The 12,726-nt window shown below is 50.5% G+C and overlaps 5 protein-coding genes across 5 annotated transcripts; all 5 read left to right on the top strand.

Moving 5' to 3' along the window:
• Positions 1–270: 270 nt before the first annotated feature.
• Positions 271–1,472, top strand: BDV17DRAFT_297877 (endonuclease/exonuclease/phosphatase family protein). Its single transcript, XM_073763574.1, has one exon. The coding sequence runs from the start codon at positions 418–420 to the stop codon at positions 1,414–1,416; it is 999 nt and encodes a 332-aa protein (XP_073616736.1). The 5' UTR covers positions 271–417; the 3' UTR covers positions 1,417–1,472.
• Positions 1,473–1,837: 365 nt separating this feature from the next.
• Positions 1,838–2,158, top strand: BDV17DRAFT_260329 (uncharacterized protein; the record flags this gene model as incomplete). The annotated part of the gene is made up of 2 exons (XM_073757545.1): positions 1,838–1,884; positions 1,944–2,158. A coding segment is annotated over exon 2 (169 nt), but the record flags the coding sequence as incomplete, so codon positions are not given.
• An 832-nt stretch (positions 2,159–2,990) lies between these two features.
• Positions 2,991–4,283, top strand: BDV17DRAFT_290255 (uncharacterized protein; the record flags this gene model as incomplete). Its single annotated transcript, XM_073761855.1, has 1 exon — positions 2,991–4,283. The coding sequence occupies one exon, from the start codon at positions 2,991–2,993 to the stop codon at positions 4,281–4,283; it is 1,293 nt and encodes a 430-aa protein (XP_073616734.1).
• An 828-nt stretch (positions 4,284–5,111) lies between these two features.
• BDV17DRAFT_260323 (NAD(P)/FAD-dependent oxidoreductase) lies at positions 5,112–7,417 on the top strand. Its single transcript, XM_073757544.1, has 4 exons — positions 5,112–6,100; positions 6,168–6,408; positions 6,487–7,289; positions 7,352–7,417. Exons 1-3 carry the CDS (start codon positions 5,278–5,280, stop codon positions 6,761–6,763), a joined length of 1,341 nt encoding a protein of 446 aa, XP_073616733.1. The 5' UTR covers positions 5,112–5,277; the 3' UTR covers positions 6,764–7,289; positions 7,352–7,417.
• Positions 7,418–9,285: 1,868 nt separating this feature from the next.
• On the top strand, positions 9,286–12,453 carry BDV17DRAFT_290253 (uncharacterized protein; the record flags this gene model as incomplete). Its single annotated transcript, XM_073761854.1, has 4 exons — positions 9,286–10,177; positions 10,607–11,360; positions 11,425–12,289; positions 12,388–12,453. 4 exons carry the CDS (start codon positions 9,286–9,288, stop codon positions 12,451–12,453), a joined length of 2,577 nt encoding a protein of 858 aa, XP_073616732.1.
• Positions 12,454–12,726: the final 273 nt, after the last annotated feature.

Below are 12,726 nucleotides of genomic sequence, written 5' to 3'. Positions count from 1 at the left end.
TAAACCGACTCGAGCTAACGCGCAATCCCGCTATGACACCGGATATGGTCACGATGAGTGGTGTCTAGCGGTGGGAAAAAAAAGAGCTGGTGAGGTGGGAAGCATAGACATAAGGGTGCAGATGGTGGTGGTCTCAGCCGCACTGAGCTGAGCTGAGGAGTTCGCCATTCGTGGGCAGCAGCAGTGGCACATGGGCGACGAGAGTAAGCTGGTGCCCGACAAATAAAACAAAGACTGGATGGAACACGATGCTGTTTGCCTGACCTTGAAGTCAGATACACGCATGCCTATGCGTGTATTTAAATTCAGCTGTTCCGCTCTTCCGCCCACGTTTGTCTTCTCAATTCTCTCCTTCGTCCTTCTTGATTCCTCCTCCCTCCATCTACACTCACTTTTTCTAGAACTGTATCTATCACCATGGAAGCACTTATAGCCAAGGCCATCAGGGACAGCATGAGCCTTCGGAAGACATCGGTGCCCTGGATCTTGGATGAGCCTTATCCCCAGACTTACTATGCCATTGACCCTGCGACATCTACCTGGGTCTCCAAGTCGCCATCCACCCTGGCAGGCTCGAGTGATGGCCCAGATGTTACTTCCATTGCACTCTACACATGGAACATCGACTTTATGCTACCCTTTGCCGACGCCCGCATGCGGCCAGCACTGGAAAATCTTCACCAGCTCACGCGCCTTCTTCCTTCTCACGTCGCCCCTGTCATCTTTCTCCAAGAATGCACGCCTTCTGACTTTGAAACAATCACCACGACTCCCTGGGTTCAAAGCCATTTCCACCTTACAGACATCGACACCATCAACTGGGCCACCGTGCAGTATGGCACTACAGCCCTCGTAAGCAAGCATCTACCTATTACCTCCGTCTTCCGCGTCCACTATGCCCACACGCGCATGGGCCGCGATGCCCTCTTCATCGACGTCTCCACCGGTCCCGAGAAACAGCAAGTCCGCCTCTGCAACACCCACTTGGAGTCCATGGCTTTTGACCCTCCGTACCGCCCACTACAGATGCGCCTAATCGCTCAGCATCTACATCAAGACGGGGTCCACGCGGGTCTTGCCGCCGGCGACTTCAACGCAATCCAACCGTTCGACCGCACGTTGCATGTGGACAATAATCTCAAAGACGCATTCCTGGAACTAGGCGGGGAGGAGGATACCGAGGAGGGATATACATGGGGCCAGCAGGCGACGACAAAGCAGCGGGAGCAGTTTGGGTGCTCGAGAATGGATAAGGTTTATTTCCAGGGATCGATAAATCTATTGAAATTTGAGAGATTTGGTGAAGGGGTCCTGGTGGAGGGGGAGGATGAGAGGAGGCAGATTGTCAAGCTAGGGTTCGAGAAACCCTGGGTTACGGATCATCTTGGGGTTATGGTCGTCGTGGATGTTTTGTGAAGCGCAAAAGGGGTCGACTTGAGCCGATGTTGAAACTACGCAGCAGTAGCACATATCTGCTTCCTATCTGTACTTCATTCGTCTTTTCTTTTTTGCCTTTTCCTCCCTTCCACCATCCATTGCGCCAAGACTCTCCCTACAGCCCTAGTTAGCGGGATGCAAACGGGCCTCGCAGCCGCCCTCCCTGCAGCCTCCCGTCCAGCAAATGCGGCCGCACAGGAGTGGATGCAAACGCGTCCGTTTGCCATATGTCAAACAAGTACGACGTACTTTGGCACCAGGGTATTAAATTATACGCACGGACTCGATGATCTGCGAATGACTTGCGGGAATCAGTCGCTCCACTGACATCACCCAGGCGACTTGCGCTAATCCGAACCGATGGGCCCCGTCCGGCACGCAGCCTCCCAGCCTCCCACTTCAGCTTCAAGCTAGGCCAGCGCCATTCCTTTATTCTGTACGAAAAAGGTATTTTTCGAGCTAAAGAATGGCACCAGTTTCCAAAACGTGAAGCTAATGGGCAACCGACCTCCCTCCCACTCGCCCTCAGGCATGCGTATTGCCGCTGCCCACAGAGCTCGGCACGTTGCTACGAATCGCTCCAGACTTTGCTCCATCTGGGAGGACCAGGGCGTGTACGGAATAATCAATCACAAAAGGAGGCGTATCCCGCAATCACTGGCAATTGATACGAGTACACCACATGATGTTGGTCGCATGAGGTAAAACGCCGGACGCGCCGATCACATTATTAATTTCAGCCTCAGAATGGAATTGTGGTGCTGATGGGGACATCACGATGCTAACCAGCTAGCAGTGCAAGCGTGAAGCTAGCGTGTTAGATTTATTATTGCCGAGTCAATTGCGTTCGTTCTCCTCCCCATCACGGCTTGGTCCATCCTATCCAAGGTTTGGGGTACCCGTCATCAGGTTTTGGCCGACAGTTCGTGTTGAGGAGACTGTTGAGGCTGCGAAAGCCCAAGGCTGATTTGGTGCACCACGAGGTCCATGCTCCTAGAGCCTAGGACAGCCCGGCAGCAAGATTGTCCCATGGGCCATGCGAACTGACTCGCTAGTGGGACGCGAGGCCGGGGTGTCAATACTGCTACTGGCTCAGGCCCAGATTGATCAAGATTAGTGTTCCCGGGCTTGTATGCGCGGCTTCCACGTTATGGTCGGTTGTATTGGTTGCCAGCTGGGAGTGTATCTTTCCTGCAGATATATGGAAATTCCTCTTCATTCTGTGCGTGAGCTTTTATCATGTCGACGGCCGGGGCATGCGTGGGGGCTCCTTACTAGCTCGGCTAGCCTCGTGCGATGCAGCTGTAGGGGCCCTGATCCCGCGTGGGTCGGAGCGCGTCTACAGCTCACATTTTGTCCTGAAAGTGAGGGGGCTCCAGACTGGCTCCGCCTCGGCTGCGCTCTTGTTGCCTTCCTAACCTCAGGCTAGCTTAATCAACCGCTATCTTCCTCTCCGCTCCAAAAACACAATCTGTTGCGTTGTACTGCTGGAGCGGCGCACACAGAATCTGTTCAGAAGAGAGAGAAGGCAAGGTACGGTAAGGAGTGGGAAAATGTCCGCCACGAACTTTCTTCCCTTTGCGTGGGTAGTCTCATCCAACATTGAGAGGGCCGCGAAAGAGAGATGCTTCGCGTACGCGAATGACGGAGACCGTTGTGAGAACACGGTTCGGGGGATCGACTTGACGATCTTTCGACAGAACAATCAAGACACAGACCCGGACGTCGAAGACGACGACGATGGCGATGACGAAGGATGTCATCGAGATAACGACCGTACTGCCCTTGTCATGCTTGCGAGATCCGCCCTCTGTGGCGCCGCAGGACATGATACGGAACAAAACGTGGGTCGAGCTGTCCAGCAATGGGAGCAAGAGCGGCTGGCTACTCAGTTGCAGGGGCAGCTGCAGGGCGACGCCGATGCCTCCTCCAGCTCTTCTCTTCCATTACCCGCACAAGACTACGAACCCCCTGTTGAGCAAGATGAGCTCGTCTTCGAGATTGCAAAGGGCTCCGCGAACGTCAAGCCCAAAGACACCGATGAGAAGGTCCTCGGGATATTAGAGAAGAACCAGTCTTCTCACCGCACCGGCACTAACGACACCGATCTCAAGCACATATACCTCGTCGGCCACGAACGAGCGAACGGTCTATACAAAATAGGCCACAAAGCCAAACGATCGGACAACTTTTCCAATAAAGCCTGCTACGAACCCGGGTGGGACTGCAGTCATACCGTTCGAACCGGAAACGCAAATTTGATACAGAGCTTGGTGCTGGCCGAATTCATGCCTCATGGACGGGTCCATAAATGCGCGAACTCGGCTTGTGGACGCAAGACTCATGTCAACTGGATTGAAGCCGCGTTTGAGGATTTCGAGGCCAGTATTAACGCCTGGCATCTACTCATCCACGAGGGCTACGCGGGTGTCGGGCTCCCTAAGCCTGGGTTCTCGGGGGATACAAACAGATGGACGAAATGGGCGAGAGAAACCGCCGCTGCGCAGCAGTCGTTGAAAAGTGCTGCTCGAGCTTCAGTCCCAGCCCCGACTCTACCTACTCAACCAGCGCCAATTGCACACGGGATTCCATATCCTTCCTTTGCTTCCACCGTCACCCTCTCCACTGAGGCTCCTCCACCTACACCGACTACACCCCCTGTCATGCACAACGGTCCACTCACGCCGCCTTCGACAGCGAGTGATAGGACTTTCAGTACGGATCGGGTACGGTTCAAGGACATTCTGCGGGACAGCGAAGAGTATGTGAAGGGTAAACTGGACAGTATACTCAAGTCCTCGAAGAAGTTGCGGATGCAGATGGGCACAAGGCTCCGGGCACGATGAGTATTGCGAAGGACATTGCGCGTAACATGCTCTCCTAGCAGCCTTCTCAAGATAGATCACGTACAAACGGTCTTTGACGTAGCACGGTGCTCGTTGTTGCTCTGCTTTTCTCCTTACCCTGACTCGTTGTATGTCACGGGTGTCCGGCCTTGTTGGAAGTTTCCACAAGACCCAAGAGAAGCGTACATTTGCTAGTCTCGTGACGATTAAATGAATCATATGGAGCATAATCCGGATGATAGTGATCTATATATCTACATGATGAGAGCTCCCAAGATCCTCCCCTTATAAACGATGTTGTCAGTCAGCCCCTACGCAATGGAATTCGCCCGCCCGGATCCTTCTTCCTTGTCCGGTCAATTTATCCCTGCATAGATAAAAAGATACAAGATACGACCCTCGATTTCCGAGTGCCGGCAGATGGATAACAATCTCTAGTGCTCATTCACCGTTTATCAATCCCCTATACCAAAGCCACTTCCAAAAGAAGAAAACGTCCGCAATCCGTGTATCACGAGAATGACAGTGATCCAGAAGATAAGATCGGAAACCGAACCCTAAGTGCCAAGCCGGGAGCCGAACCGAGCCGTCTGCACCCCCCCCCCCCGAGCTTCTCCAATTTCTCCAATTCCGGGGAAGATATCAGCTCTGAAGCTATATTCTAGTACCACGAATTGTGAGGAAATACCTCGACACGGTGGCATGCGAGTCTATACGGGGACTCACCTTTGCAAAGAGCCAGGTTCTCTGGGTCTATGTGAAGAGGGTGGCAATGATCTACCGGGATCCCGCCAGTTCTCCGCCGGGAAACTTCACATAGATCGAGCCCCTCACCGTCCCCGGGGCGGTTCCGTGTCCGGGCCCCATTTATACTGCAGCTCTTTCCCTCCACACCAATGCGTATTTCAAAAAAGAATTCTCGCATGAGCTGATCTCCATTGGCAACCGACGTACACACCTCCTTCACGCGCTACGAACTCACGGCTCTCACACAATGACCTCCTCCACCAACCCCACCAATTCCTACCTGATTCTCGGCGCCGGTATATTCGGCGTCTCAACCGCATACTACCTCAAAAAATCCCACCCCGCCGCACGCGTGACATTGATCGACCGCGACGCCTTCGACGCTGAATCCCGCGTCGCCGCATCCTGGGACTGGAACAAGGTCGTGCGCGCCGACTACAGCGACCTCATCTACTGCCGACTCGCCCTCGAATCGCAAGACATTTTCAACAACGACCCGCTCTGGAAGCCCTATTTTCACGAGACGGGCGTGTACTGGGTTTGTCGGGACGATTATGCGCGGGATGTTGTGGGGAATTATGAGAAGCTAGGCAGGAAAGCGGATATCAGGGCTGTGCCGCTGGATGAGGCGAAGAGGTTGTATGGGGGGTTATTTGAACAGGCGGATTATACGGATGCCAAGGAGGTGCTTATTAATAAGACGAGTGGGTGGGGTGCTGCGGGGGATTGTTTGAGGGCTGTTACCAGGGCGGCGATTGAGTTGGGGGTTAGCTATAAGCAGGCGGATGTGCAGAGGTTGCTTTTTGCACCTGGAAAGGAGGGGGTGTGTGTTGGGGTTAGGACTGCCACGGGGGGGGAGATCAAGGGTGACAAGGTCATTCTTGCTACGGGGGCGTTTACGGCGAAGTTGCTTGAGCTTAGTGCTGCCGAGACGGGGAGGCAAGACCTTGTTGCTGGGCCGAGGATTGTTGCTGGGGGGATTGCGACAGGCATGGTGACGCTTGATTCGGAGTCTTACAAGAAGTTCGCTGAGATGCCCGTGGGCTTTCAGGGCTACTCTGCAGATAAGGGTATGCCATGCCATACATTTCTATCCCACCCAGCTCCAGCCTCGAGTATTAGCTGACTGGATTGCAGGCCCATTCCTAGGAACGCTCCCCCCAACCCCCGAAAAGCAACTAAAATGGTGGGGTCGGACAATCTTCAGCAATACACAAGAAGTCGTTCCCGGGCGATTCGTCTCCGCGCCCCCAGTGGCAGCCGACTACTCGCAGTGGAACGTCTCGCAGAAGCTCAAGGATGACGTCCGCTACTCGGCGCGCATGTTCTACGGCTCTGCGACGGCAAGTTGGAAGTTTGAGAAATTGCGGATCTGTTGGTGAGTGGACATACCTGCTTACACTCAACCACCTCACGATCTTCAAATCAAAGCCCTCTAGCTAACTTCTAGTTCTAGGGACGCATTCACACCAACCGGCGACTTCATAATATCACCGCACACCGCAGCAAAAGGCCTCTACGTGGCAACATGCGGCTCCTTCCACGGGTTCAAATTCTTCCCTGTTATCGGGAAGTACGTGGTGCAGATGCTTGAGGGGAAATTGGAGGATGATCTGAAGACCAAGTGGGCGTGGGACCGTACAGCAGAGCAGTTGGATCCTACGCCGAACCCGGAGTTCCCGAGGACTGAAATGAGGGATATGCTTGATGATAAGGCTGTTGCGAAGCTTTGATTTGCTTCTGATGTGGTGGAGTTTAGGTTTCTTTATGGTACCTATGCAGATGTTTGCTTGAAGCGTAGATGCATTTTTTTTGTTTTTTCTGGTTTTGTTTTGATCAGCTACCCGCTGTGAAAACTAGACTAGCAGTCAGTAAAGCCCACTGCATGAACTCGCTGTATACAGTACTGGAACAGTTTGATGGTATCACAGGATACCTAACTCGAAGGACATGAATCTAGGTGCCGTTCACCCTACTACGCCACCGTCCCGGGATATCTGAGACCCGCGCGTAGAACCTAGGCTTCTTACATCTATATACTACTAGCTCGAGTATGGAATACTTTGATGCGCTAGGGGTTTATACAAGTCGTGAAGGCTCCGATATTTCTTTCGTTGATTCTTATTGCTCAAACCATTCGCAGATCATTATGCATGCTATAGAATAAAGAATAACAAGACGCTTAGGTTTCGCTTCCGGATCCAGTCCAACCCCAAGCAGTCATTAAGCATTGACGCGAGTACAATCAACAGCAACAATGCTGTTCTGTAGCAAAGAAAAAATCAGCCTTCCACGACCGTATGTGCTTCTTTCCATTTCAGACTCACATATGGATCACTCTCACAGCAAACACTCTCCATCTCACAACTATCGCCGCTGGCACCTGTCTGGAAGCCGCATTAGCGTTGGCGAGGACAGCAGGAAATTACATTTCCAAGCAGAGACAGGGCCTGGAGCTTACAGGTTAGACCATATGTCGCGTCTGGGTCGGGGTTGCTCCCGAGGAGGCCCAGGATCTGCGCAGTGGAGGCATCACTTCCCTTGGTGAGGGATGCGCAGCAGAGCAGGGAGCCTATGTTGCAGTTTGGTGCTGCGAGGGTGGGCTGCACGAGAGTTGCTAGGAGAGGGAGGAGGATAGTGGCGAGGCGTATGGTGGCAGATATGCTCTCGGAGTCTCGTGGTGGTGGTTTTCAGATGTGGCAGATCGGGGCTTCTCTTATGTACAGTACCCCAGCTTGGCAGGGTGTTGTTGTTGTTGTTGGGTGTGCGGAAACTACTCTCGATTTGTTCACTGATTAATGCCAGAATGCCGAGGAAGTAGGTAGCGGGCTGTTTCCATTTCCATGATTAATGATATCAGACTGAGGCTGTGTGGATCGTGGATCGTAGATGGAGATCATTGAAGGAAGATCTGCAAACTGGATATGTAAGATCTACACTCTCCGATCTTGAGAGCACTCAAACCAAACTTTCGGGCCGCCAGTTTTGGGTGACCTAGCTTCGAAGTCAATATGTGATTTTTCTCCTAGATAACCGTAATATCGCCCCGGCAGTGACACTACAAGGACCAAGTGCAGGAGAATGCGACGATGTCTAGCTATGTATATTTCACGCCCACAAAACCTACCAGATTCGATACGTATGCAGCTCGTATTGCCAGAAGTCTATCTATCGAGTACCTAGAGGACGAGCATTGCCGGCTCAGTTCGTTGACTCCGCCGTCAAAACCTACCGAGCGAGAAACTCTGACGGAAAAAAAGGGGTGGCGAAGTGCAGCATTCGGGATGGCCGGTCAAGCAGCAAAAATGCCTCTCAAATCCGAGCCATTGAACGAGGGGAAGCGGGTTGAAATGGCGATCAAGAGGGCGGCAACATTGAGGAAACAAGGAAGCTATATGTCAGCTTGGAAATATGCCTGATTAAGACCAACTAGGTAGTCATGACGCCTTTTTTGGCTTAGCCGTATATTTTCAGATACTATATAGCCCACGCACTACGATGCCAAGAGGCACATGTAGACTGTTCCCAAATAGGAATGCTATACCAGGTCTGGTAATTCGCCATCACTGAAGACCATCGCCCTTGGAATTCTGTTTCTTAGATAGTCTCAAAAATCTCAGGGTCATCACGAATTCAAATCCAGGTTATGACTAACCGGAGTGGGTTAATCTGGTGGTCGTCTGCCATATCATTCCCTAGACAGGATAGGGGCTTCTTCGGACTCTGTCAACCATACAAAGGATGCGTGTCCTAGGTAGTGCATACCTTTCACTAGTATTTGTCATGTCCATTAGTTGTCTCCTGCCCCAAGTTCGTCGCGCCGTCCCTTGCGCGGTTGAGTACCATGGGGATCTGGTATTAAAACATGCAACCCTTGCCAGGTACCTTGCCCCAAGTACCTTTACCACTTACGGTAATGCCTGAGGAGCTTTGGTCATGTGTGATGGATGACCTGTACTCACAAATAACTCGACGTTAAGACGCGGTCAGCACGTATGGATCATCTTACATACCTTGAACCATATGCATCATGCTGGAGAGCACTCAGCTCAAGCCCACGGTGGCCAGGTGATTGCCAGCCACAGATTTGACTGGTCAGCATTCTAAACGCCCATTACCCCGCACCAACAGCCATTATGTTTTCCTCAGACTGAACAAGGCTTCCACCATAAACCTTGAGCTAGCTCTACTATTCATCCTCTGTTGAGCGTTCTTGACCATCAAATCGAAAAGCGGACGAGTTGAAATGGCGAAAATGCCTGAAAATCCTCAACAGTTCACGCACGGCGATTATACGATCGGATGGATATGTGCTTTACCGGAGACAGAGTTGGTTGCAGCAGCGGCCATGCTAGATGAAGAGCATCCGGTGCTTCCAGCAGCTGATCTCTGGGACACAAATTCATACATCCTTGGCAGGATTGGTGAACACAATGTGGTAATTGCGTGTCTGCCTGCAGAAACAACAGGCAAAGTATCTGCTGCTACTGTTGCAAAGGACATGCTGCGCAGTTTCCCAGCTGTCCGCTTTGGGCTGATGGTCGGCATCGGCGGTGGGGCACCATACTATGGCGCTCAACGCGACAACGATGCAAAGTACAGTGGAGATGAAGAGGAGGACTCAGAAGTCAATCTGGAAGAAATACGAGACATCAGACTTGGTGATGTCATAATAAGCCTGCATTCCAAGTCCACTGAAGCTGTTGTGCAGTATGACTTTGGAAAGTCATTACAAGAGAAACAGTTTGTTCAAACCGGCGGAAAACTGAACAAGCCCCCAGCTGTTGTGTTGAGCGCAGTTGCGATACTTCAGCAGCAGCACAAACGAAAGGGCAATAAGGTATCAGAGCTGTTGATGGAGGCAGAGAGGAATAATCCAGGCATGAGTGAATCGTTCAGATATCCGGGTTCGGTGAAAGACCGACTTTTCAAGTCAGAGATCGTTCATAAGGAAGACAGGAAGTCATGCAAAGCTTGCTGTGGGCCAAACAATATCAACCTTGTTAGAAGACCAGACAGACATACAAGCGCTCCGAGAATACACTATGGAACCATTGGATCAGCAGATCAGGTGATGAAGGACGCTGTCTTAAGAGATCAGTGGGCACAGAAGGAGAAGATCATATGCTTTGAAATGGAGGCTGCTGGTAAGTATTGCACCTGTTTTTTTATTGTGAAATTCTGGTGACTGATCTCTCCGAGGTTTGATGGACTCATTTCCTTGCCTTGTTATTCGCGGCATCTGTGACTATGCAGATTCCCACAAAAACAAGAACTGGCAGTCGTATGCCGCTGCAACCGCAGCATCATATGCAAAAGAACTTCTGCTTGTAATACCAGGGCAAAACATCGCAAGCCTACTTCCAATTAAACAGAGTATGTGGTCTCCATATCTCAAACTTGGCCTTGTTTTGGCATTGGATCCGAATAAATGACGTCGTTACTTTTTACTAGTATCCAACCAATTGGTGAAAATTGAAGAGAGCACAACGGAAATCAAGCACGCAGTCCTCTTATCTCGAGAGGGTAATGCTTACTTGGAATGTCATTGAGATATTGACGCTGACCTTCTGTAGAGCAACTCCGTGATGAAGTCCTGTCATGGCTATCACCATTGGACTATAATGCGAAACAAAACGATACATTTACTCGACACACACCTGGTACCGGAACCTGGCTGCTAAACACTAGTTCGTTTACCACCTGGATAGAAACTCCAAGGCAGACATTATACTGTCCCGGGATTCCAGGTGCCGGAAAGACTGTCTTGGCCTCTGTTGTTATTGAGCATCTTCGGCAGATGCTTCACGATAAGAACGCTGCGACAGCATTTATTTTTTGCGCCTATAACGAGCACTGGAAAACCGAAGATCTCATTGCCTGCTTGTTAAAACAGTTGACTTGTCAGATGCCTTCTCTTCCGGACGAAGTCAAGAAGCTGTATGAGCTTTATCGGGTGCAGAAAACAACTCCACGCAAATACTATCTTATACAGACACTAGTCTCTATCAGCAGCAGCTTTCCCAGAGTATTTGTTGTGGTTGATGCGATTGATGAGTGTCCAGACGATAGCAGAGCTGATTTTATTGATGCTATCATGAAAATCAAACCATGGGCGAATATCCTAGTCACTTCACGTCCTATCGCCTCTATTGAAAGGCTATTGCATTGGGATCTGCGGGAGCCTATTAGAGCCATCGATGAAGATATCACGACTTATATTGAAGCGGAAATCAGCAATCAAATTTTTACCCTGTCCAGCGATCTCTCCAGAAAGCCTGAACTTTGTTCAAGGATAGTGACACAGATTGTTGCTAGTGCAGAAGGAATGTAGGTTTTTATGTAACAAGGAAAGCTCTAAAAGGATTTTGCTGACGCTGCAAATTCTATCTAGGTTCCTACACGCCCAGTTTCATGTGAAATATCTGGCACCAAAGCATAATATCCGAGATCTCCGTGAGGCCTTGGAGAACCTGCCTAAAACTTCAGGGAAGATTTACGAAAAAGCCATGGAAAGAGTGCAGAGCCAGGAAAAGGACACTACCGCGCTGGCAATGAAAACGTTGCTGTGCGTTGTAGGTGCAGCACGACCCCTCCATATCCGGGAGATCCAGCATGCTCTGGCAGTGAGAGAAACAGATCAAAATATTAACGACGAGGCACTAACCGCACCAAATTATCTTCTATCGATATGTGCTGGTCTTCTTACCGTTGATGAAGAGAGTAACATCATACGGTTGGTTCATTATACAGCACAGGAATACTTCAAGGAAAACGAGTACAAATACTTCTCCAATGCACAGGCAGAGATTGCGTCTATCTGCTTGAGATATTTATCCCTTGAAGTATTTAGCCAGGGTTATTGCCCAACAGACGAACAATATGAAACCCGGGCCAAGACGCATGTGCTTCTGGAATATGCGACCAAGAATCTGGGGAAGCATATTTCTGGAGAGATCGAGGATAAGGTGATTCAGTCAGCAGTAAAGCTCTTTTCAAACAAGAGCAAAGTGTCGTCTGCAACACAAGCTGCATTTATCCAAACCCAACAGTACGGGCGAAATAGCCAGGTTTTTCCCAGAGATTTCTATGGTATTCACTATGCATCATACTTGGGATGGGCAGATGTCATCAACCAGTTGCTGGTGAGCTACGAGAAGGAGGTCGATCTGCAAGATTCGTATAGCCGGACACCCCTATCCTGGGCTGCAGAGAATGGCCACAAGGCAGTAGTGAAGCTACTCCTTGATACTGGCAGGGTGGATGTGGATTCAAGAGATGACTCTGGCCAGACACCTCTATCATGGGCTGCATTGAATGGCCATGAAGCAGTAGTAAAGCTACTTCTTGATACTAGCAAGGTGGATGTGTATTCAAGAGATATAACTCGCCGGACACCTCTATTATGGGCTGCAAAGAATAATCACGAGGTAGTAGAAAAGCTACTTCTTGATACTAGTAATGTGGATATAAATCTGCGAGATTTGTATGGCCGGACACCTCTATCATGGGCTGCAGAGAATGGCCACGAGATAGTAGTGAAGCTACTTCTTGATACTGGCAAGGTGGATATAGAGTCAAGAGATATGTCTGGCCAGACACCCCTATTCTTGGCTGCACAGAATAACCACGAGGCAGTAGTGAAGCTACTTCTTGATACTAGGAAGGTGGATATGGATTCAAGAGATAGATTTGG

The sequence above is a fragment of the Aspergillus undulatus genome (genome assembly GCF_047715775.1).
Source record: "Aspergillus undulatus strain CBS 261.88 unplaced genomic scaffold BDV17scaffold_17, whole genome shotgun sequence".
Lineage (NCBI taxonomy): Eukaryota > Fungi > Ascomycota > Eurotiomycetes > Eurotiales > Aspergillaceae > Aspergillus > Aspergillus undulatus.
Note: the sequence above shows the minus strand (reverse complement) of the source record. Positions and strands in the feature narration are given on the sequence as shown.

Coding starts and splice junctions, on each gene's coding strand:
- BDV17DRAFT_260323 (XM_073757544.1), top strand. CDS start 5,278: ATGACCTCCTCCACCAACCCCACCAATTCCTACCTGATTCTCGGCGCC. Junction 6,101..6,167: donor GGGCTACTCTGCAGATAAGG/GTATGCCATGCC, acceptor ACTGGATTGCAG/GCCCATTCCTAGGAACGCTC. Junction 6,409..6,486: donor GAGAAATTGCGGATCTGTTG/GTGAGTGGACAT, acceptor TTCTAGTTCTAG/GGACGCATTCACACCAACCG.
- BDV17DRAFT_297877 (XM_073763574.1), top strand. CDS start 418: ATGGAAGCACTTATAGCCAAGGCCATCAGGGACAGCATGAGCCTTCGG.